This window comes from Gopherus flavomarginatus, chromosome 2 (assembly GCF_025201925.1).
Source record: "Gopherus flavomarginatus isolate rGopFla2 chromosome 2, rGopFla2.mat.asm, whole genome shotgun sequence".
NCBI lineage: Eukaryota > Metazoa > Chordata > Testudines > Testudinidae > Gopherus > Gopherus flavomarginatus.
This window is the reverse complement of record NC_066618.1, coordinates 89,074,625-89,098,689: the sequence shown is the minus strand read 5'-3', so window position 1 is coordinate 89,098,689 and position 24,065 is coordinate 89,074,625. Positions and strand designations below refer to the sequence as shown.

The following is a 24,065-nucleotide window of genomic DNA, read 5'->3' as shown; positions in this document are numbered from 1 at the left end:
GCGCCCTGGCTGGAGTGCCACGGCGCCAGTGTGACCATGCGTCCACGCACCAGGCGATCCCCAGTATGGAGCAATGGCGAGGTGCTGGACCTCATCAGTGTTTGGGGGAGGAAGCTGTCCAGTCCCAGCTGCACTTCAGCCGTAGGAATTACGATATCTTTGGGCAGATATTAAGGGCCATGATAGAAAGGGGCCATGACTGGAACACACTGCAGTGCAGGGTTAAAGTGAAAGAGCTGTGGAATGCCTACCACAAAGCCCATGAGGCAAACTACCGCTCTAGTGGTGCCCCCACGACCTGCCATTTTTACAAAGAGCTGGACACGATACTTGGGAGTGACCCCACCTCCACTCCAAAGATCACCATGGACACTTCAGAGCCCAGTTCAACAAGGCAAGAGGAGGAGTACAGTGGGAGTGAGGGTGCTGAGGAGGAGGGAGACAACCCAGCATCCCTAGATGCATGCAACCAGAAGCTGCTCTCAAGCCAGGAGGAGGGTAGCCAGTCACAGTGGACGGTTCTTGGGGAAGAAAAAACACCAGAGGAGGTGCCTGGTAAGCAGCTTTTATTTTGGGAAGGAAGTTGTTCGGTGCGGGCTATTGGGGCAAGGAGGGTTAGGGCTGCATACATGTCTAGATGCAGAAGAGGGCGTTGACATGCTCTCTCATATTGTAGTAATCGGCCTCAGTGGATCTCTTCAAACATTTCATGCAGAAGCTGGACAATCAACTTGCGCAGGTTCCTTGGCAGAGCTACTGTGCTCCTTGTCCCAGTAAGGGTAACAGGTCCATGCTACTGTGCTGTGACAGGCGGGGGGGTAATGGTAATGGTGTAATCCACCATTGCTGCACACAAGCATCCTGCACATGTGCCAGGGCAGAAGCCACATTTTAGTAGAAGACCCTCCCTTGCTTCCCAGGTCACCCTCAGCACGAACCTATCTTCCAGGACAAACTCATCCTGTGTAAAACGTGGGGAGAGTGTTCAGTACAGGGGGCCCCTGCAGCTGTTGGCTCTCCCCAAGGCACAGAACACCAGAGGACAGTACGGCTGTGAAACAATCAGTGCCCCTTGACCCTGTCCTTACTCACCATTTTGGCATTCCTGTGGGTTATGTGCGCTCACTTGGAAACGGGCAATTTCTGCTATTGTGTACACTGTGCTTGTCTTTAAGTATGGCCAAATCATTGCTCTGCCTAGTGTGAACGATGCTGCCTCTGTTAAGTGTTTCATTTTGGCTTTACAGATGTAACCTTGAGATCCCAGCCGTCCTTGTTATCAAAGGCCAAAAGACTCCAAAGAATCAGGAAGCATCTACAAAGAAGCAAAGAGGACATGCTGCATGAGGTCATGCAGCAGTCCTTTAATGAAAATCAAAAAGTGCACAAGTGGCAGGAGAGTGAAAGGAGGGTCCGTCAGCAGAATGCAGATCGCCAGCACCAAAGCACAGAGTGGCTGCTAAGCATCATGGAGCGCCAACTGGACTCGATCCAGGCTCTCATAGCAATGCAGACAGGGCACTTCTACGCCCACCCTCCCTTCTGCCCTTGTTCCAAAACTCTTTCCCTTGTGCCCCCATGTCACCTCCAACCCACTTTCCCCAAAATCCAGGTTCTTATCACCACCAGCTGCCTTCAACACTTGTAGCTTCACCACCAAGCCCTGAAAACTACTACCATTACCCACTGCACTCAACCCCCATTGCCATGCAGTGTAGCCATCCTGAAGTGCAACACTCATTGCATGGCACTCCAGACAGGAAGGCTGAGTATGATAACAGGACATATGCAAATTTGTGATTGTCCTGTTCCCCACCCGACCCCTTGCTCTTTCTGTTTCCCAAGCAATATGTTTCTTTTCAATAAAGGAATTTTTTAGCTTTGAAAACATTCTTTATTATTGCATAAAGTTAAAGATATCTTAGCCCAGGAAAACAACAGGCAGTGCAAGTCAGTGCATCTACGCAGGAGCGGCGCCAGGGTTTTTGGCGCCCTAGGCAGGGGTCCTTCCGCGCTCCCGGTCGTTGGCGGCAATTCTGCGGTGGGGGAGGGTCCTTCCGCGCTCCCGGTCTTCTGGGCAGTTCGGCGGTGGGTCCCAGAGCTAGTGAAGGACCCGCCACAGAATTGCTGATGATGACCCAGAGCGTGGAAGGACCCCCCGCCGCCGAATTGACTCTGAGGGCGGCCAAATGCTGCCCTCCCAAATCCTGGTGCCCTAGGCGACTGCCTAGGTTGCCTAAATGGAAGCGCTGGCCCTGCATCTACGTAGCAAACACAGATCCCTACTAACACTGGAACCACTGCACTTCACTCCCATGCAGGGCACCAAACATTACTGGTGACTTTCAGCCTCAGATTGCTCCCTCAAGACATCCCTAATCCTTGCAGCCTCACGCTGTGCCCCTCTAATAGCTCTGTTCTCTGGCTGTTCAAATTCAGCCTCCAGGTGTTGAACCTCTGAGGTCCATGCCTGAGTGAATCTTTCACCCTTCCCTTCACAAATGTTATGGAGGGTACAGCACACGGATATAACGGTGGGGATGTTGTAATTGGCTAGGTCCAGCTTCCCATACAGACAGTGCCAGTGGCCCTTTAAATGGCCAAAAGCACACTCTACAGTCATTCTGCACTGACTCAGCCTGTTGTTGAACCGTTCCTTGCTGCTGTCAAGGCTCCCTTTGTAGAGTTTCATGAACCAAGGCATTAAAGGGTAAGCGAGGTCTCCAAGGATCACAATGGGCATGTTGCTTTCCCCTACAGTGATATTCTGGTCTGGGAAGAAAGTGCCAGCTTGCAGCTTCCTGAACAGGCCTATGTTCCAAAAGATGCATGTGTCATGCACCTTTCCAGACCAGCCTGCATGAATGTCAATGAAATGCCCACAGTGATCCACAAGCACCTGGAGAACCATAGAGAAATACCCCTTCCGATTTATATACTCGGAGGCTAGGTGGGCTGGTGTCAGAATTGGAATATGCGTCCCATCTATTGCCCCTCCGCAGTTAGGGAAACTCATTTGTGCAAAGCCAGCCACAATGTCATGCACGTTACCGAGAGTCACAGTTCTGAGAAGGATGCGATTAATGGCCTTGCAAACTTGCATCAACATGATTCCAACCGTCGACTTTCCCACTCCAAACTTGTTAGCGACCGATCGGTAGCTGTCTGGAGTTGCCAGCTTCTGGACTGCAATAGCCACCCGCTTCTCCACTGGCAGGGCAGTTCTCAATCTTGTGTCCTCGTGTCACAGGGTTGGGGCAAGCTCATAACACAGTCCCATGGAAGTGGCTTTTCTTATCCGAAAATTCTGCAGCCAGTGCTCAACCCAGACTTGCATAACGATGTGATCCCACCACTCAATGCTTGTTTCCCAAGCCCAAAAGCGGCATTCCACTGGGGTGAGCATGTCTGTGAATGTCACAAACTATCTCATGTCGTAAGCGTTATGCGAGTCGACATCATCGTCGGACTCCTCACTATCAGTTTGTAGGTTAAGAAGTAACTCAACTGAAATTCGTGACATGCTGGTGAGACCCATCAGCATATTCCTCAGCTGTTTGGGATCCATTCCCACAGACTGAAAGGGAAGACAAAGCATGCAGTACAAAAAACGCTGAAAGATGGCACCAAATGTGAACAGAAGCCCTGGGATTACTGAAATGCAAAGTGATGCATCATGGGGCGTTGGGCCAGGACCCAGAATGCTCTGCACCCCTCACCTCCCACCCCCATCCCACAAGCCACAGTGCCAGAATGGGAAAAGGTGCTCTGTGCGATAGCTGCCCATAATGTACTGCTCCCAGTGCCCCTGCAAGTACACAAATGTGGCCATGCCAGTGCGCTTGCAGCTGACACTGTGAACACACTGCAGCGCTTTCCCTGCTGTGATCTACGAGGGCTGGTTTAATGCACAGCGCTGTACATCTGCAAGTGTAGCCATGCCCTTAGTTACTACACAGTATTGTCCATCCATGTTATAGGTTACCCTTACTGTTGGTTGTCTCCATCAGGTAAGCTTGGCTGAATAGGAGACAGGAGCAGCTAACTTCTGTGTTCTAATGGATCATCCTGAATCATTGTGGCCACACACTGGAGTTGAGATGTCAACAACATTTCTGGCATAACAAGCCATGTGCAGTGCTTTCTAGGTTTGCATTGCTCTATGATACACCAGTAATTGATGTAGATCTAGTTTTTTCTTGTAGATGCTGTCTTTCAGATAACCTGCTGAATGGACAGTAACCAATTTATCAAATATTGTGTCAGGATTCAATATTGGTAACGAGACACTGAACAAGATTGTTTTGAATAATGTGCCTCAGTTAGCATGTGGTATCACTAACTCCAAATTATGACTGGTTCAACTAAGAGAGAATTTGTCTACACGTTTTTTACCATGTAACTTCCATAAGCATTACAAATAATTTCTTTACCAATTTGTTTTTTCCTTGCCTTCATATTATTTGCTGCAAATAGTTTCTTAATATTTTATTTGTGTTTGGTTAAACAGTTCAGCAATGTCATGCACATTATAGGTGATATACTGTTTCTTCAGTAGCCAGGACCTTAATACCGTGAATTACAGGTTCAGAGACAGTTTCCATTGCCTGGTGGTCAAATATATATATATACACATATTATCCTCATTACAAATTGATAGTCCAGATTTAGATAATCTTGAAATGTAACCATAATTCCACTTAGATTTTGGAGTCTCCTATTTTGAGAAATAGATGAAGCTACTTAGCCTGTGTGACAAAGTGAGAATGTTCTTAACGTTTTCTCTGAATACTGTGTGGATACCTCAGTTTCTCCTATGCCTTTCTTAAGTATCTAGGTGGTGGGATAAGGGTGTGTGATTGTTGCAGAGCCCAGAGGGCCAGTGAGATGGTGTCTGCACAGAGAATGGTCAACACCCTGTCTCCTGGCAACTGATGGCCTGGGTCCCTCCCCTGCAAAGATGCCAACCGAAGGTGTTGGAGAACAAAGAGATCAGGTGGCCTCCTGGCCTGGGAAAGAGACAAAGGCCAGAGGAGGGGCTGGAGGGAGTTTCAGTTTGCAGCTGGCTGGGGAAACAGAGGAAGCCCCAGGGCTGGAGTCTAAGCTCCCTGCCCCACAAGATGGACCTGACTGAGGGGGTCCTGTTGTCTGTACCTACAAGCTCTGTTTTGGACTGTTCCTGTTGTCTAATAAACCTTCTGTTTTACTGGCTGGCTGAGAGTCACGGTGAATCGCAGGAAGTGGGAGGTGCAGGACCCTGACTTCCCCACACTCCATGACAGTGTTGGAGGGCACAACAGTTGGGGTTCGTTTGCCCAGTGTGCGTATCCCCAATGACCACACCAGAGTGGAGAAGCAAGTCTCTTTTATTGGAATTCAAATAAGGTGCCGGGAGATATACAAATCTCAAATCCTGCACACCCCGTTATCTTTTGCCATGTCTTATATACCCTACTTGTTTACAAAGATGTTCACAGGTGCCACAATTGATCATTTACAATTCATTAAGTACCGGATCCTTTAATTAACTACATCCTTTACCCACACTACAGACCCTCCTTTTGATCGATTACATTTTATACCATAAACAAAAGTACAAAAGAAAATGATAAATGATTACATGTACTCATGCTAGCTTCAAAGGAACATATTGATTAATCTAAGGGGCAATTCGAGGGCGATGGCAGGCCTGAGAATGTAAACTTTTAACCCCACGCCATATTGCCAGTTACTTGGGGCCGTGCCCCTCCCAACAATCCCCCCTTTGAGAATACTCAAAGGCCTTCCGTTGAGTTTTCTCATATTAATTACTTAGAACAAGGTTGAAAGGTAGGCCACCCGATGTTGGCAGCGAGACTGCCCGAAGGGGGTACATTTCTGTTGGCTGACGGAGGGCAGAAAGACAACTTTTACAACAAGGCACTCCTATCTGCAGACCACAGCAGAAGAGCAAACCAATCGCTATCACCACTAGCAGGGAGTTAAAAATGCTTTTAAGCCACCCAAACCAATTACCAAAACCCCAAGAACCCCACCAATCATTGTCACTATTTTGTGTTATGTGAGTGACAATGTCACGCAACTTAGCCAGTCTATTTTCAATACTTTGGCTGTGATTAGAAAGGTTAAAGAAACAGAGACCCTTAAATTCCTCACAGCCATGATTATGCCTTAAGAGGAGGTTGTCTATTGCAGCGCGATTTTGGAGCACCCCTTCTCGGACCCCTGTGAGTTCCGAGGTCAAGTCAGAGATTAAAGTGGAAGTTAGGTTAATGGACTTGGCGAGGGCACAGGCCACTTTAGCAAACTGGAGCTCTGCATCTAAGGCCAGGCCTGGGACTCTGACCAATGAAGTAGCAAGGGCTATGGCCTGAGATTTAGACACTAGATTTACCTTAGAATCACATGTTTCATCCAGAGGCAGGCCACGCCGAGCCCTCCGGGCTCGGGTAGGCCCAGGTGTCTCTAAAACTAGAGCATGGCCAGGGACAACCCCCATGGTTAATCGTCCGAGAGAACAAGGGCCTCCCGAACTGTTAGATGGGACATAGGTAAATGCGGTTAGTCCACAGAGCAAAAACCACCCACGGGGAAGGTATAAGTGTGCATACAAATAAGAAGTCGGGGTTGGAAAAACAGAACAAATCATCTCATGGTTGGTTAAATTAGTACCAACCTTTTGTGCCCCTACAATAGTAAAACAGCAAGATGCATTTGAGGACACGGCCATCAGTCTAATTTGAAGGCGATGCTGATTTGTATAGGGCTTAGGATTTGAGATAGAGCCAAACTGAGACAGCTGCCCAGCTGTCAACTTAACATTGAAAGTAGCAAGTTCAGTATATTTGTGAATTTCTTGCAAGGGCATAGCCACCCCCACAAAACAAGTAGTAAATACAGACCCTAAAGTGTAACCACTCCCTAGACAAAAGGTGGGAAGAATTAGAGGCTGTGACAGCTAAAAGGGCCCACCAGTTATTTTCTGGGGAGCGGAAGGATAAAGGGGCCAGCTGTCCAGAAACAGTAAACACCCATACAAATATTATAAACATGGCCAAATTAGAGTTATTTGCGTTTAAATAATAACTTGAGTCCCAAATCTTCCGATGCTCCGATTCCGGTAGGCTGAACCGTCCACTGCTCGGGGTCTGGATTCTGCGGTGGAGGTACAGCTTTTAGTCGGGAGTAGTGAATCCAGCTCTTGTGTCCCTCTACTTTAGCCGCCATGTGGGAAACCAGTAAGACGAGATAGGGTCCCTTCCACTTTTCCTGGAGGGGTTCGTCCTTTCAGGTACGGACGAGGACGAAGTCACCAGGCTGTAGGGAATGGACAGGTGCATCCAAAGGGAGTGGCTGAGAGTCCCTCACGTACCTGTGAAGGGAACATAAAACAGCAGACAGAGAACACATATACTGAGACAAATATCCACACCCAACCTCCTATTCCCCTAGCAGGATCGGGGTACCATTCATAGGCCATGCCCTTCCAAACATAATCTCGAAGGGGCTCAGACCAGTTCTACCCTTAGGAGTTCTACCCTTAGGAGGCCTTCTTGTTCTCGCCAGGGTTTCAGGAGGTTGATATGGTACCGCTGGGTTTTCCTCTGGCGGTCAGGCTGGTTAATCTCATAGGTGACCGGCCCGACCTTCCGAATCACCTCATATGGCCCCTGCCACTGGGCCAGTAGTTTTGATTCATTGGAGGGCAAGAGAAGCAGCACCTGGTCGCCGGGTTGGAACTCGCGAACTTGGGCCTCTAGGTTATATGTCTGGGCCTGAGCTTCCTGCGTCGCCTTCAAATTCTCTTGAGCTAGAATTCCAGCTTGTGCGAGATGCCTCTGAAGCTGGAGAACATACTGCAGAAGGCCCTGAGCTGGTGATGGGGTCTGCTCCCAGATCTCCCTCATGAGGTCCAGGAGTCCCCTCAGATGCCGGCCATACAATAGCTCGAAGGGGGAGAATTTTGTGAAGGCTTGGGGTACCTCACGGACAGCCAGGAGCAACGATGGGATCAACTGGTCCCATCGACGCAGGTCTTGGGGAGAACTTGCACAGCATGTCTTTCAGGGTGCGGTTGAACTGCTCCACTAGGCCATCGGTTTGCGGGTGATACATGGAGGTGCATAGCTGCTTAATCCCGAGGAGTCTACACACCTGCCGCAGCAACCAGGAGGTAAAGTTGGTGCCCTGGTCGGTGAGGATCTCCCGGGGCAGGCCCACATGGGCAAAGACCTTGACGAACTCATCCGCAATGGTCTTGGTGATGATGCTCTGGAGCGGGACAACTTCGGAGAAGCGGGTAGCGTAGTCCACAATGACCAGGATGTATAGAAACTCAGCCCGGCTTCTTGGTAGGGGTCCCACCAAATCCATTGCCACCCGCTCAAACGATGTTTCCATAATGGGCATGAGGATTAGGGGGGCCGGGGCCGTCCATGAGGGAGTGGCCAGCTGGCATTCCGGAGAGGAGCTACAATAGTTCGCACCTCCTGGTGCACCCCAGGCCAGAAAAACCGGGACAGAATTCGGGCGAGGGTCTTTTCCTGGCTAAAGTGCCGGGCTGCTGGGATGTCACAGGCGAGTCTTATCACTGCTTGTTGGTGGCACCGAGGCACCAGCAGTTGTGTCTGGACCTCCCCAGTGCGGGAGTCTCGATTCACCCGATAGAGGTGGTCGTGTCGTAGCTCGAAATGGGGCCATACCTTGGCCCAGGCCGGATCAATCAGAGCGCCGTCTACCGCGGCCAGCTGTTCATACGCCCGACCCAGGGTGGGGTCCTCCCTCTGGTCCCGGCAGAAGTCCGTGTCAATTTTGAGGACATCCGCAGACATTAGTGGGGGTTCTTCCGACGCTCCTTCCTGGCTCCCAGGTCCCGCCTCTTCGGCCTCCTCTGCAGGGCCCTCGCGGCAGTCCCCTTCCAAGGCCGGGGTGACTTCGGGGCTTTCCTGCACATGCGACCTCAGGACGCCCGGGAACTCTGGCCAGTCCCGCCCCAAGATCATGGGGTAGGCGAGTCGCGGGGCCAAGCTGACCACCATGGTTCGGGTGACTCCATCTACGGTAAGTGGGACTCGGGCACTGGCAGAAGGTCCAACATCACCATGTATGCATTACAACTGGATGGTTCCCAGCCGAGGGTCTTCTGGGAAGCCTAGGCTTTGGCGGACTAGAGTCTGACCGCAGCCAGAGTCAACCAGGGCCCGCGTCTAGCAGTCCCCGACAACTACAGGCACGGTGACTTTGGTTGCCTGCGGCGGTCAGGCACGGTTTTCTCTGGTGTAAACATGCCCAAAGCTGCAGTCCATCTCAGTGCAGTCCCGTTGGAGGTGCCAATGCTTCCCACAGGAGAAACAGGGCCCAATTTCGGGTCGTCCGGGCCGGACCGAACCTCCCCTCTGGCTCGTAGGGGGACCCTGCTGGGAACGGCCAGTCCTGGTCTCGGGGCCCATAGGGGTTTGTCGAGGGGGGCCCTCGGGACGTCTATACCGTGGCTCCTGACTCCGCGGGGGATTCCGTGGTTCCACCCGGGTGCTCACCCATCTTTCGGGATTGGGGCGCTCAAGCCCTGGAGGGTGGCCCCGCGTAACCGGCCCGACCGGGGTCTCTGCTGCAAGGAAGTTCTCCATGAGGGTGACGGCGGCTGCTACTGTTGGGGGTCGGTGCCGGAGGACCCAAGTCCTTCCCCGTGACGGGAGGATGTGGAGGAACTGCTCCAAGATGATTTGCTCAGTGAGCTCTTTGGGGTTCAGTCTGTCGGGTTGTAGCCACCGCTTACACAGGTCTCTCAGCTCCTGAGCCACCAGCCGGGGCCGGGCGCCCGCGTTGTAAGTCAGACTCCGGAACCGCTGCCAGAAGGTTTCCGGACTGACGTCCAAGGCGTCTAAGATCACTGCCTTCACCCGGGTACAGTCCCTGGCATCCTCTGTGGATAACCCCCGGTACACTGTTTGGGCTGTCCCCGTCAAGTATGGGGCTAGGAGGGTGGCCCACTGGTCTGGTACCCAGCCAGCAATGTGTGCCATCCTCTCGAAAGTCATCAAAAAGGCTTCGAGGTCATCCAGCGGTCCCATCTTGGTCAGCCTTACGGGCGGGGTTAGTTGAGGAGCCCCATCCGTGCCTCCCGGCTAGAGCTCTGTGGGCCGGAGCAGCGCCGTTACCAGCTGCTGCAAACTTTGTTGCTGGAACTCTTGGTTCTGCACCATCAGGTCCTGGATCAGCTGCTGCTGCTGGGCTCCCAGCTGCTCGACAAGCTGTTGTTGCTTTTGGAGCTGGGTGGCCTGCTGCTGCTGTTGCTGTTGCTGCTGCAGCTGGGCGGCCTGCTGTCGCTCCTGGCTCTCCGTCAGGAATGTGAAGAGCTTGGCCAAATCCATGTCTCCTGTGGGGGATGGCTCTCCCTCAGACCCTTTCTCACAGGAGTCAAGGGCTCGTGCCCACATTCTGGGCAGAGTCCCCACTTCTGGTGCCATGTGTAGTGTGGCTTTGCTACGGTTTGTCCCTCAGCGGGGCTGTGGGGTATCCCACTGCCTCGCTCTAGTTCGCCGGCCGTTGACTCTGCGGTCGTGGGGAATAACGCAGACTCAGTTAGGGGCTCCGGCCCTTGGAGCGGGGGCTGAGCCAATAGTCAAATGGTGGCCCAGGCCCTAGGTCAGGGTGGGGCCGCAAACAAACAGCCAGAGACTCAGGCCCTTTGGCAGGGTCTGAGTCAGCAGTTCAAAAGCAGCCCAGGCCCTAGCTCAGGGCGAGGCAGCAAGCAAACAGTCAGGCACTCAGGCCCTTAAGCAGGGGCTGAGTCAATAGTTCTGTCGTGGAATTGTCCTAACCTCTCCAGGCCAGGAAAAGGGCAAGGGGGAGCCTGTCACCCAAGGAGTGGGTGGGGGGGGGGGACACAGGCCCTCCCTCTCCACTGCGTCCCAGCCCAGGGCCCTAGCAGCGGCAAAGACTCGCTGTTGTCAGTGGAGATCCTGGCCGTAACACACTGACATAGGTTCAGGCAGTGCTGCAGCCAGACTGGGGTCAGCTGCCCCAGGGCTACTTCCACACTCCCCCTCGTAGGGTACCTGGGTTGTGCTAGTGTCCTTGGCTGGCTCGAACACCATCGGTTCCTCGGGGTACGCAGCAAAGGGCAGGCTCGGCTCCTCCTCGGGGTAGCTGGCACGGGGCAGGCTCGGCTCCTCCTCGGGGTAGCGAGCAAGGGGCAGGCTTGGCCAGTCGTCCTCGGGGTAGCAAGCGCGGGGTAGGCTCGGCCAGTCCTCCTCGGGGTAGCGAGCAAGGGGTAGGCTCGGCCAGTCCTCCTCGGGGTAGCGAGCAAGGGGTAGGCTCGGCCAGTCCTCCTCGGGGTAGCGAGCAAGGGGTAGGCTCGGCTGGCCGGGCACGAGCTCAGGCCAGCTGCAGCCTGCTGCTCTCTCCCAAGAGGGAGCTCGGTCGCAGACGTCTGGTCTCTGCGGTGGCTGGTCCTCCAGTGAGCTCTGCAGGTGAGCTTTTATACTTCCGGGTCTGCGCCATGACCTCTGATGGGTGGGTGCAGGACCCAGTGGCTCTGCCCACATTGGTGTTAGGGGAGGCTCGTCTGTTAGCGGGACTGTGGGATATCCCACTGCCTCGCTACAATAACATAAAAGAAAAGAGTATAAAAAGTAAACCAAACTTAATTTTAAATGCAGGTCTATGCAAATACATTGAGAGTATTAAACTTCTATGACACTCGGCTGTATTTAGGAGACAAAGGTTAGCTTTAACATTTTTGCGACATAACCAGACATAGTATATATTGTAATATATTTTAAACCATTTTTGTTATAACATTCTTATAACTATATCTTATTATTTAATGCATAAACAACTATAAAAACCCAAACAAGAAATTGACATTTTGTTAATATTACCTTTGCATTAATGTTGAGGTTTCCTCTTGCAATTTTCTCTTTGAATAAAAACCCCATGATTAATAAAAGAGAAATTGTTTTTTTTTTTTGCAGTTGCATTATTTGTTTAGGCAAAAATATACATATGTGTGTGTGTGTGTGTGTGTGTGTATACATAAATGAGGCCTTTATGAGGTTTGCAAAATTAATTGGTTATTAATAATATTATTATGGTTATACCCCAACCTTAATACTAAAATAATGTGGTACCACTTACATTTGAAAAAAAAATAAAATTGATTTTTGTTGCAACAAAATAAAAACCAAAAAAAGTCATGTGACACATACACCATACAAGGACACAGGACAACATACATGACAAATTTACAATTAAAGATGAATGGTGCCAGAATTGTATTCATAAATATACAAGATAAGGCATTAAGAGCTCAAAATTATTAAGGCAAGGTATTTTAGAAAACAGACAAGTAGACAAAAGAGTTAAACATGTAAATAAGCAAGTATTTACCTTTTTATTTAAAACTTTTAATAAGAATAATTACAAATTATTTGTCCACTTGGCTATATTAATTTAGTAACTGAAGGCATTTTCTTACTTTATATGACTTTATTTTAAAAACCGGCTATATGGAAACAAGGATGTGGTTAGGTCAGTCAGTGGTTAGGATTAGAAACCTGAATTTCTGTTGCTAGGCAACCATAACTTCAAGATAGGAGTATTTCCAGCTGTTGCACTCCTGAAGGCTTAAAAATAATTAATTTGCTGGACTTTAATTAAAGTTTTTACTTTATTTTCTCTGTTTGTTGCGTTGCTTTGTTTTCAGTTGCTTCATTTTTTTTAGCCACGGTGATTTTTGTAATAACTGTAACATTTAATTTTTAAAACAAAGAAAGGGCAGAAGTAAGAACGGGGTTGGGGGAGGGAAGAGCAACCTAGGATGGGAGGGAGACCTGAGCCAAGAGACATTCATTACTTTTATCAAGTTATCTTCAAGGACAGGCAGCAGCAGCAAGTTTAGCAAACTCAGAGAAGATATAAAGGAAAACTTAACTGGTATGTAAAATATTTGAGTAAGAAGGTTATAGTATTAGCTCTGAGCAAGGAGTGGGGCTCCGTGGGTTAAAGCAGTTGGGAACCCATAACCCCTGGTTTTTATCCTGGCTCTGAGAGGAGAGTGGGGGTCATTATCAGCTCTTCCGAAACCTGAATTCCCCTGAGCTCTGTTATTTTTGTCTGCATGCCAAATGGATTGCAGGAGTGTCCTTGCCTACTGCAGTTAACTGTTTCTGGACAATTCTGTGTGTTACTGCATTAATTCTAGGTGTTAAACCGCTCATTCTTGATTTTTGACTTTGAAATTCTTTTTTTATCCACTCCCCTGTGATCATGTTGCAGCTCCTATCTCCTAATGTGCTCTATGAACTGTTCCATTTTGTCCTTCATCTGATTTACCAGTTCAGTGACAGTATTGTTTGCTGCTTCTCGCTCCTGTGCACTTACTTCTCTTGTTCTAACAGGAACCAATCTAGGTCTTAGTTTAGGATTTTCCAGAACCTGGCTCTTATCCTACAGGGATGGTTGCAATGTGGTGGTCCCTGCCCATGGGTTGTTAGGTGGCTGGTCTGGGTCATTCCACATGTCCCCATTGCAACACCCATTCCAATCATCCCATGTTCCATCTTTTCATTTTGCTAGGGCTGTCTTTTTCCATTTCCATCCCCATTCTTCAGGCACTATATAAGTACCCAAAGTCTGCTGTTGCCCCACAAGATTTATAATGGGGGATGGCACTTCTCTTTTTTGCAGATTCTCTACAGCTGTTTCCTGTGTTTTTCCAGTGTTTTGTTGCTTCTGTTGTTTCTTCTCACCTTCTTTTGTTTCTGTTACTTGCCCCGCCAATTTTATGGTGTGTTGTCTTAACCATTTATAGACTCATAGACTCATAGACTCATAGGTCAGAAGGGACCAATCTGATCATCTAGTCTGACCTCCTGCACAAGGCAGGCCACAGAACCCCACCCATCCAATTTTATACAACCCCTATCCCAGGACCGAGTTATTGAAATCCTCAAAAATGGTTTGAAGACCTCAAGCTGCAGAGACACCACCAGTAAGCGACCCGTGCCCCACGCTGCAGGGGAAGGCGAAAAACCTCCAGGGCACCTGCCAATCCGCCCTGGAGGAAAATTCCTTCCCGACCCCAAATATGGCGATCAGCTAAACCCTGAGCATGTGGGCATTTAACAGTCCTGGTTATAGTTTGCAATATTATACATTTCTTACTATTATTATTATTTTTCAGGGGTACTGTCTCTGTCCTAGCCTTATATATTCCATTCCCTGTTTCTTCCTCACTTTGTTTTTTAAACTCATATGGGCCACTTTTTTTTGTTACCCAGTGTGTTCAAACCTTAACTCTGTGAGGATATCTAGGGAGGGAATTAGGTGGTTCCCTAGCTTGGAGTTTTCTGTCACGTGCGGAGATATAGGAAGAAGGGGACACACATCATTACTCAAATGGGGCTCTGGGTGATCACTCACTACTTCCCACCAGCCAACACAGATGTAATGAGGTTAAGTGGTGTCCGCATAAAGAAATTAAAACTACTGATTATTCCTCTAGAAAGACTTTTAATGACTTACGGCTATAAATGCAACACAGACAAACTAGGAAAAGAAAAATTAAAGATCGGCAGTGAATAAGGATTAATATAAATGACAAATTATATTGCAAACAAGCACAAGTACAAGTAATGTTATGTCTTAGCTACTTATTACTATAAAAGCATGTCCTTAACATTGGCAGTTTTTACTGATGACAGGCATGAGTACATGCAAAGCTATTATTACTCATTTAACTAGTAACCTTACAAGTACTATTCCTACCCTTAATAAACACAAGTACAAAGATACTATACATTGATTAATAACTTACTACTATTTCTAAACAACTTAACACTAGTATTAAGCTTTTACTACTATTTTTAATACTTCAGCATTAATATAATCTGAGATCAAATTAACCCGACACTGCCATTCTTAATACTATAGTACAACTTGAGATCAAATCAGCTCAAGCAACCCAGACTGCTTTACTCTCTTATCTTATTCTGCATGCAACCAGACTATTTTACTTTAAAGCCTTACCCTACTGAGAATATGTTGCCCTTTAGTCGACCGCTCTTTGCACTGGCCAGGTACAGATAGTCGGTGTGATTAAGGTTTCCTTGGTTTAGGGGGTGTAGGTCAGACCGATCAAAGAGAATAACCTCTTAGACCTAGACACACACACAAACCCACCTGAGGCTCTACACATTTAATCTTATCTGCCTGCCATGTTTTGAAGCATGTCAACCAATTAGGGAAGGTGGAATTTTATTGTGATTATTGTGGTTGTTTTGACAGCCAATTGTTTTAGTTTTGTAAGTTATGCACAAGGAGATAACTTATTTCCATATAGCCCACTGTCTCAACTGTGGTTTTCTAATAGCCAATTGGTGCTTTAGTTTTCTAGGTTACAAGGATATAATTTATCTCTAAATAGGCTATTGTCTTGATTGTGGGTAAGTTTATTTTGATAACCTATGGCTGAAGGCCTAGCCCCTCAAAACCACATAGGAATCAGTTCTTTGGCTGCAGCATCTCTTAACTGCAAGTTTCAAAGGTGGTCTTAATAGGTCATGCCCATAGGTACGGCTTATTTTACCATATAGGAGTCAGCATAAAATGTTGTCTGGTTGCAGGTGTCTTTTGACCACAAGTTGCAGCTTAATTTTGCAAAGCTTGCTCTTTAAAGCTACCAGTCATTTTAGGCCTAACATTGGCAATACTGTTGTTCATTTTAAGCTTGACAACACTCTTGTTCAAATTAGTCACATCATGTTAGGTTGCAACCCCTACAGCAGACAGCTTGCCACTTACCAAATCAGCAGTTGGGGTCACCAATGTTGTCTGTTGGGTGTGTGTGTGTGTGTTTTCTCAGTATACAGTCCCAGCCCCACGGAGATAACTGGTTCAGCAGACCTCAACAGCACCACCCAGAAAGACCACAGACTCGGTTCAGTGGTAAAGGCGCTTCCACAGGGCCGACAAGGGGGTGGGGAAGCCGGTACAAATTACTGGGGCCCGGCTTCCCCAGCTTCGTTGGCCCTGTTTAGCCAGTCTGCCCTTGTTGAGGGGCCCGAAATTTTTTTTTCCACTGGGCCTGAACCTGCTCTCAGCAGCCCTGGGTGCTTGGCCAGGTTTAATGTTGACGAAACACAATCCTAGTGCCCTGGCTCCTTGGTTACAAGTACACTACCACATTTATGTTCATGACAATGGACCAGTTGAGTCAGCAGCGGGAGTTTCTGCTGCCCTCTAGGGTGGACAAAGGTGTCCCTCCCATGATTTCTCTTTGATACATGGATATGAACAAGTTACATGTTACACTCCTGATGCGGTTAGTTACCAACCCTACACCTTGTACCTGCTGGTTTGAACAAAACATTCATTATTCATTCATTATGCTGTCCTCCCATTCTTGTCTTTCTTGGGGTCAGTGTGTTCCTGTAACATCTCCGAGGAATGTGTGTACATAAATATCCAGTAATTAGGAGTGCCTGTGTTTTAGCAAGGCTTGCTGTACCTTTGCCAAGTTCATGTACCAGACAGTAAACTTGTAAGCAAGTGTCTGCTTTATGACAGGGCCTGACTTTGGCTCACAGCATGGCCTGACTTTGCTGACTGTGGTTCAGGCCTCAAATCTTGCACCAGGCCCAGTGCTCTAGGCTCTCATTCTCTCTCCTACAGCCACAGGTAGGCTGTGACAACAAAGAGGACCTCTGTAATGGAAAGGCCAAAGGGAAGAACAGTGCTAACAGTGGCCATTGTCAATGATGAACTGCAGGAAGCATCTGTGAGCTGGATGCATTGCTATATGAGAATATACATCCTGAAGGTTGAGGTCCACAAACCAGTCACCTGAATCAAATGACAATATTATTGCTATTAGGGTTCCCATCCTGAATGTGTGTGTGGATGCATGTATTCCGATTCCTGAGGTCCCTGATTGGTCTCCATCTTCCTTTTGTCTTGGGTATCCAGAAGTACCTGCAGTAGAACTGGTTCCCCATGAAAGAGAGGGGAACTGGTTCAGTCACCCCCAGGAGCAAGAGGAATTGTACCTCCTGTCTTGAGAGACCCTCATGAGAAGAACCCCTGAAAAGTGAAGGGGAAGGGGACATGGAACGGATGGACCTGAAGTGAATGGCATAGCCTAATGTAATGACTTCTAGTATCTATCTGTCTGATGTGATGTACTCTCTAGAAGGTTATGATCCCTGTGGGGTGGAGGAGGAGGTGAGATTGTGGAATGATCCTTGACTGAAGGGTCAAAACAGCTGGTTAGAAGAAGTTGCTGACTGGGAGGTGACAGTAGATTATGGGCCCTTCTTGAGGAATCTAGGCCTCTTCTTACATGGTTCTCCAGTTCTTTGGAAGGTTTGGTACTGGGCAGGATGAAACCATTGTGCTGTCTGTGACCTTCTGAATTTTCTCTTCATTGCAGAGATGTAGGTGCCCAGGGACTGGAGGATCGCTCAAGAATCCTTTGATAAGTGAAGGGATTCAGCTGTGGCCCTGCTGAAGAGCTTGGAGCCCTCAAAGATCCTCTATTGTATTCTGGACTTCCCTTAGGAGTCCAGAGAACTGCAGCCAGGAAGGGCGGTGCATAATTATGGCAGCTGCCATAGAACAAAAAGTTGTGTTCACTGCATCCAGTGAGCCTTGCAAAGAGGCTTTGGCAATCATCTGACCTTCAGTCATGAAAGCCTGGAACTGGTCCTTCTGGTCTTGTGGCACATAATAAAATGAGATAACTTGTTGTAATTTGTGTAGTCATACTTTGCCACTTGGCCATGGTAGTTAACTATCTTGAATTGTAATGTGGCCAAGAAGGACCAAGGCTTGAACTCCTTTTCCTGAGGAGCAGATCTGGAGTGATGTTGTCTGTTTCTCTCCTTTATGGCATTGAGCCCCAGCAAATTTGGAGTGGGCTGGGAGAAGAGGTGTTGCAGGTATACAGTATTTCTTGTCCACCCTCTTGCAAATAGATGAGATAGTGACTGGTGTTTTCCATACTGTTCAAGCAGGTGACATTTATAGGTTAGGCTATTTTGCCATGTGGAGAGATATGTAGGATATCTGCTAGGGCATGCTGTGGTTCCTGCACCTCTTCAAAGGGGACCTGCAGTGATTCAGCTATCCTCTTCATAAGTTCTTGGAAGACTTTGAAGTTATCTGCATAGGATGGGAGTTCTTGTTCTTCTAGAAGGTCCTCTTGAAGAGGGGGGTGGACCCTCTCGTACCAGACGTTGCCCCTTGGTGGAACCTTTTGCATGAGGGTATCCTATAGAACTGGCCTCTGTGTAGGATCCAAGGATTCCAGGAAGGCCTAAGGGAAGGGGGAGGGAGCCCAAGGGTGCTCCTGCCAGAGAAGTTGTTAAATCAGTCATTGTCTGGTTCATGGGATCTCTTCCTTGGGAGACATCTCAGGTAGGGAAGTAGTGAAATTTTGGATGGACATCTGAGTCTGAGGAGGTATCGTCTCCTGTTCCTATAGAGACTGGAGCAGGAGGAGCTGGGGGGCTAAAGATATCTGCACCAGTGGCTGTGCTAATATCAGCCATGCTTTTGGTACTGGCTGCGATGCCTTCACCTGAAGGTGTGGAAGCACCTGGGAGGTATGGTAGTATCTGCAGAAGATCCCTCTTGATACTTAGTAGAGGGGATTCAAGTTCTTCCAACACTCAAAGATCCTCTTGCAAAATAAATCTAATTGGTATTGGCAAAGCAGGATACTGAGTGGTGGTTGCGATGCAACTGGCAGTACCAGGGATGGTACAGCTGGACCATCTGTATGGTCCTTATGCCCTGGACCTACAGAAGTGGGTGCTGGGGTCAGGACCAAAGATAGTGTCTTTGAGTAGTCTCTGTGCCTGGAGGACTCCAAGGGGCATACCAATGTCAGTGCCAAGTGGGGCTGTTTGTGAGAGACTTCCTGATGTGCACCATGCTGGAGGTCTTCTTTGATGGTATGTGAAACTTGGTACTGGAGGATGTAGGAACCTCAGCAGTACCCGTAGTGGGACATGAGGTCTCCTTGCTACCTGATTTGTGGGGAGACGTTTCCCTTTTCTTAGTGTCTCTATAGGGAAATCTTGGTCATTTCTTAGAAGACTTCAGGGTCTCTGAAGCTGTCCTTAGGCTTCCAGTCATTGGAGCAGTAGAAGTCACCAGTGCACTCATGCTGTCTGAGCTGATATATGGTGGGGAGATCAGGGGCAGAAGTGGTAGCTGATCACAGGGAATGGTCCATGAGGAATAGCTTAAGTCTGTCTTCCCTCAACTTCCTAGATCTGCTCTTAAAATCAGTGCAGATCTTGCACTTAGACGGAATGTAGGACTCTCCAAGATAGTGGAGGAAGCTGGAATGTCCCTTGCTGAGGGGAAAAGTTCTATTACAGGTTGGGGAGACTTTGAAGACTGGGGCTTTGGGTATACCCCAAAACAGAGAAGGCTGTAGACAAAGACAGGCCAAGATCGGAAGGGTGGGGCAACCGTGGGGGAAAACAGGGGAGACCTGAAAAGCATACAATGTGTGGGGAAATTAATAAAATGACAAAGTAAAAAGGTAAGAATAAAACAATAAGCTAGCCAAAACTAGGAAGCTAATGGATACCACAGCACTCTGTCTCTTGCTGCAGGTGGTCGAGAAGGAACAGGAGTTCCATTGGGTCCGCCCTCTTCTACATGTCCTCAGATCAGAGCACAAGGAAGTAGGGCACAACTGCACCATTACCCAAACTCTATGATTGAAAGCGCACAGATGTGTGCACACCTAAAGTGGAGAACCAACTATTCAAAGAAGTATTATTATGCCCATTTTATTGACAGGGCGCTGAAGCACACAGATGGAGGGAGTGATTTGTCCACAGTCACACAGGCAATATGTGACAAAGCTGGGAATCAAAGCCAGTTCTCCTAAGTTTCAGCACTTTGCCTTAATTACAAGGTCATTTTATCACTCCAAAATGTGGACATTTATTTATAGGCATGAGAACATCTATAGTTTTATTCCTTAGGATAAAAAAAACTCTGTATCAGAATATAAGTCAGTGGGTGGTGAGTCTTCATTTGTTCACTCTAATTTAAGGTTGTTCGTGCCAGTAATATATTTTAATGTTTTTAGAATGTCTCTTTTTATAAGTCTATAATATATAACTAAACTATTGTTGTATGTAAAGTAAATAAGGTTTTTAAAATGTTTAAGAAGCTTCATTTAAAATTAAATCAAAATGCAGAGCCCCCTGGACCGGTGGCCAGGACCTTGGCAGTGGGAGTGCCGCTGAAAATCAGCTAGCGTGCCGCCTTTGTCACACACGCCCTAGGTTGCCTACCCCTGATATAAGTCAATAACTAAGTGATGACTGTGAGGGTGAATTTTTCCTTATGAGCAGATTATTCCATAATTTCCCACTACCGTTCTGCTCACCTCTTCTTTGGAAGCATCTGGCACTGGTCACTCTCACAGGCAGGATACTGAACTAGACAGATCTCAGATCTGACCCAGGATGGCTATTTCCATGTTCCTGAATTAGCATTAGGAATTAATGGGCCAACTTTATCCCTGGTGCATCTCCATTCTGCCATTATGTCATTCCAAAGTGTTTAGAATTGCCAAACCATGTTTAACAATTATACCTTTTTCTCCATCATGGTTCCAGCATTTGTCACTATCTTTAATTGAAAGCAACATGGTCCACTGGACAGGGCACTGGAGTTAGAGACTGAAATCCTGGGTTCTGTCCACATCTTTGCAACTGACTTGCCAAGTGAGCTTGGGTAAGTCACTTAATTTCTCTGTACCTCAATTTCAGAGTCTTGTGGTGCTGGACAGATGTGCTAGAAGTTTTGTGACAGATCAGTTGTCGCAGGAAATGGCTTGAACTGCAGCTGGAGAAATCTATATTTTGTACAACTGCACAAACCACACCAATGTTTGCCTAACATTGACAAATTTGTCATGGAACTGAGACAGATGTCCATGGTACACCAGTACTGTGTTGCACATCCCTGAGCTAAAGAAATTATAATTTCATCAGTCCTACTTTCTGCTCACCCAGATAGGGGCCTCTGATGACTGGAGAGGAGATAACATATAGTCCTAGGATTCTGGTTTGTGAGTCTTCAGAAGCAGGATCTAAAGATGACAGGAGTCTTGGAATTGGCAAATATGTTTCACCTGCAAATACTCACTTTGGAAATGTTTTTATATTTTGTGTCTTTATCTGGCTGTTCCTACTGGTGATGCTGGATCCAAATAGCCAAGTTCCCTGATGCACTATCAGAGGGACAGACCTGCAGAAGTTTTCCTGCTGTGACCTTATTGCATATTGGCAAAGGGTGTAACTAGGAGACCAAAAGGGCTATAAACTGTACATGCAAAAGCCTTGTGGGCCACAGATTATTGGCAAGTATTGTAATTGGCAGAGCTGTGACAAGGAGAGGGATATTGACAGGAAGTGCACAACTGAGCTAAACCTTGACCACTCTGAACTTATTTACTGACAGATCCTGGGCTTTATTAACCATATTTGCTATACTGATTGTCCCTAGAGGAGAAAAATTAAACATAAATCCCTCAGTATCCCCCCTGTTGTGTGACTTGGGCTTTGAGGAGGAAGAATACGATAGAGATATTCCAGTTGCCCCATCCTCTCCAGCAGAGTGGGGCTCATTTTGTTTGCAGTTACTAGCTTGTAGAAAAAGCATGTATGATTTTGTTGTTGATTTAACTCAAATGCCTTATAAATAGTTGACAGGCTATATTTGTTAAAGATTCAACAAACAGGGTCCGAACCAATTCCCCCACCCTTCCCCCACCCTGGCATTGCCTACATAAAAAATGTAAATCTCTCATTCTAGGAATGGTGCAGCAACACTTATGAGTAGCCACATTGCCAGTGCTAAGAAAGACAGGGTTCAGAAGTTTTGTGTGGGTTGTTTTGTTTGGGGGCAGGGGTTGTTTTTTGATTTACCACCATGTCATGCAGGGCCAGCTCCAGGGTTTTTGCCACCCCAAGCAGCAAAAAAAAGAGGTCATGATCTGCAGCTCTACTGCCACCGCTTTGGTCTTCAGCAGCAATTCAGCGGCTGTTCCTTTGCTCCGAGAGGGAGTGAGGGACCCGTCGCTGATTTGCCGCTGAAGACCCGGATCAGCTGCCCCTCACTGTTGGCCACCCCAAGCAGCTGCTTGCTGGGCTGTTGCCTGGAGCCGGCCCTGATGTCATGATAAACTATTCAGAGCTCTGTTTGGAATGTCTTAATGAATAGGAGCAGTCAGGGTCAGTGCAACCATTTAGGCGATCTAGGCAGTTGCCTAGGGTGCTAGGATTTGGGGGGCACCATTTTCTTTGGCAGCGACCACGGCGGCTGGATCTTTGGCCGCCCCAGTTGCCACCGGCATTTAGGCGGAGGGAGCTGGGGCACAGGAGCACGGGGAGGGCCGCCTGCAGCAAGTAAGGGGGGAGGGGGTGGCACACAGGGGAACTCCCTGCCCCAGCTCACCCCTGCCCTGCCTCCTCCCCGAGCACGCCATGGCCACTTCACTTCTCCCGCCTCCCAGGCTTGCAGTGCCTAAACTGATTAGCGCCGCAAGCCTGAGAGGCAGGAGAAGTGAAGCAGCCACAGTGTGCTCGGGGTGCTCGTGCTCGTGCGTGGAGCAGGGGTGAGCTGGGGCAGAGGGGGTGCCTCGGGGCGGAGGGTGGGGGGTAGGGAGCTGCCGCAAGGGGGGCACCTCAGGGCGGAGGGGGGGAGCTGCCGTGGGGGGGTTGCCTAAGGGTGGGGGCGCGGGGAAGGGGGAGGGCACAAGGTGGAAGTTTCACCTACGGCACGAAACATCCTTGCACCAGCCCTGAGAGCAGTGATTGACATGACTTGGGGCAGGATGCATTTTTCCTTGCAGTGCCGGACACATGATGAGCTGGACCTGCTCAGAGCCAGTTTTCGTAACACGGTGCTAAAACTGTTTGGGCCCTGCCTATGCTAGCACTTTTACACTCTTGCTTTCATTAATGCAGCCACACTGTTGCTGACCGTTCTAATGCAAACAAGGCCTAAGTGGGCACAAACTGCACTTAGAGCCAATCACACCACTAAGTTGTTACAGATTCAGTTAAAAGTTATAGATTGTGCCCATGTTTTAATTGGTTAGTTTGGTTTTTAAACTCAGGCACAGGTTGTCAAGAACTGTCCATTCTGTTCTCATAGGGCCAAATTTCTGAGGACTTTGATCAGGCGAAACTCTCATTCAGTTTGTCCTCAACATTCTCACCTATACCTACCACTCCTTGTTTGTCACGGAATTTTTTTTCTAGAATTTCAGATGACTGCAGTTAGCACTCAACAGCCTTTTGGAAAGGTACCACTCTGCCCCACGCATCTGAGAGAATGCACAAGGCTACATACCTTTTTACATCCAGTTCACTGATTCCACTTCCCACAAAAGATCAAGTTCGTTTTTCTCTTTCCTGAGGATGCAGTGGTACCAACTCTCAGAATTTTATTGGGAGTTTCATTAAAGTTTTACTTAAAACCCCACCTCCTGGAAAAAGTTGGTTATGTGAGAAACCTCAGGTTTTTTTTTAATGTAAGTTTTTAGCTCTTATGATTGCAGAGAAAGCTTGAAAATGTGAAGCAAATGCACCTAAAATATCAGAAACCAGAAGATAAATAAATAACATAAAAATACCCACATTTATTATTTTTAAAAAATCATATGATATTTAGGTCAATTTCATGAATTCTGGGGCCCTAGCTCACGATTTTTGAACTGCTGGGCTTGACAATACTGGGACTGTCTATGGACTTTAGAGAGAAATCAAAATAAATACAAAATCTCAGTTGTCAGCTGTATCGGTTCCATGGTAAGTGAGCAAGATGTCAGATAATCAGGCTCAATCTATTTACTGAGTGAAAATAAAGTCAGCATAATACAGAGAGCTCCACACATTACCACACTGGAGAACAGTCTTTCAGTGGTTACACCTTCACTCTGTTCCAAATTATGCTTATATTTATATTCCTCTTGTTTATGACAGGTAGAAGATTCACCAATTTTACACATCTTTTCTTATCTAGGT

General features: G+C 47.8%; 1 protein-coding gene across 2 annotated transcripts; it reads left to right on the top strand.

The window, feature by feature from the left end:
- Positions 1 to 19,470, top strand: LOC127043861 (uncharacterized). 2 transcript variants are annotated; one of them, XR_007772336.1, is made up of 3 exons: positions 1 to 555; positions 1,248 to 1,802; positions 19,458 to 19,470. XR_007772336.1 is itself a non-coding variant. In XM_050938083.1 (2 exons), the coding sequence occupies exons 1-2, from the start codon at positions 66 to 68 to the stop codon at positions 1,646 to 1,648; spliced, it is 891 nt and encodes a 296-aa protein (XP_050794040.1). In that variant the 5' UTR covers positions 1 to 65; the 3' UTR covers positions 1,649 to 1,836. The 2 variants fall into 2 exon arrangements, 1 of the variants encoding a protein (XP_050794040.1); XM_050938083.1 differs by lacking the exon at positions 19,458 to 19,470 and having other exon boundaries at positions 1,248 to 1,836.
- The last annotated feature ends 4,595 nt before the right edge of the window (positions 19,471 to 24,065 follow it).

What these genes read in the sequence shown, in the direction of transcription:
- LOC127043861 (XM_050938083.1), top strand. Translation starts at nt 66, where the DNA reads ATGGAGCAATGGCGAGGTGCTGGACCTCATCAGTGTTTGGGGGAGGAA. An exon ending in AACACCAGAGGAGGTGCCTG is followed by an intron (nt 556 to 1,247) that starts GTAAGCAGCTTT and finishes TTGGCTTTACAG; the next exon opens with ATGTAACCTTGAGATCCCAG.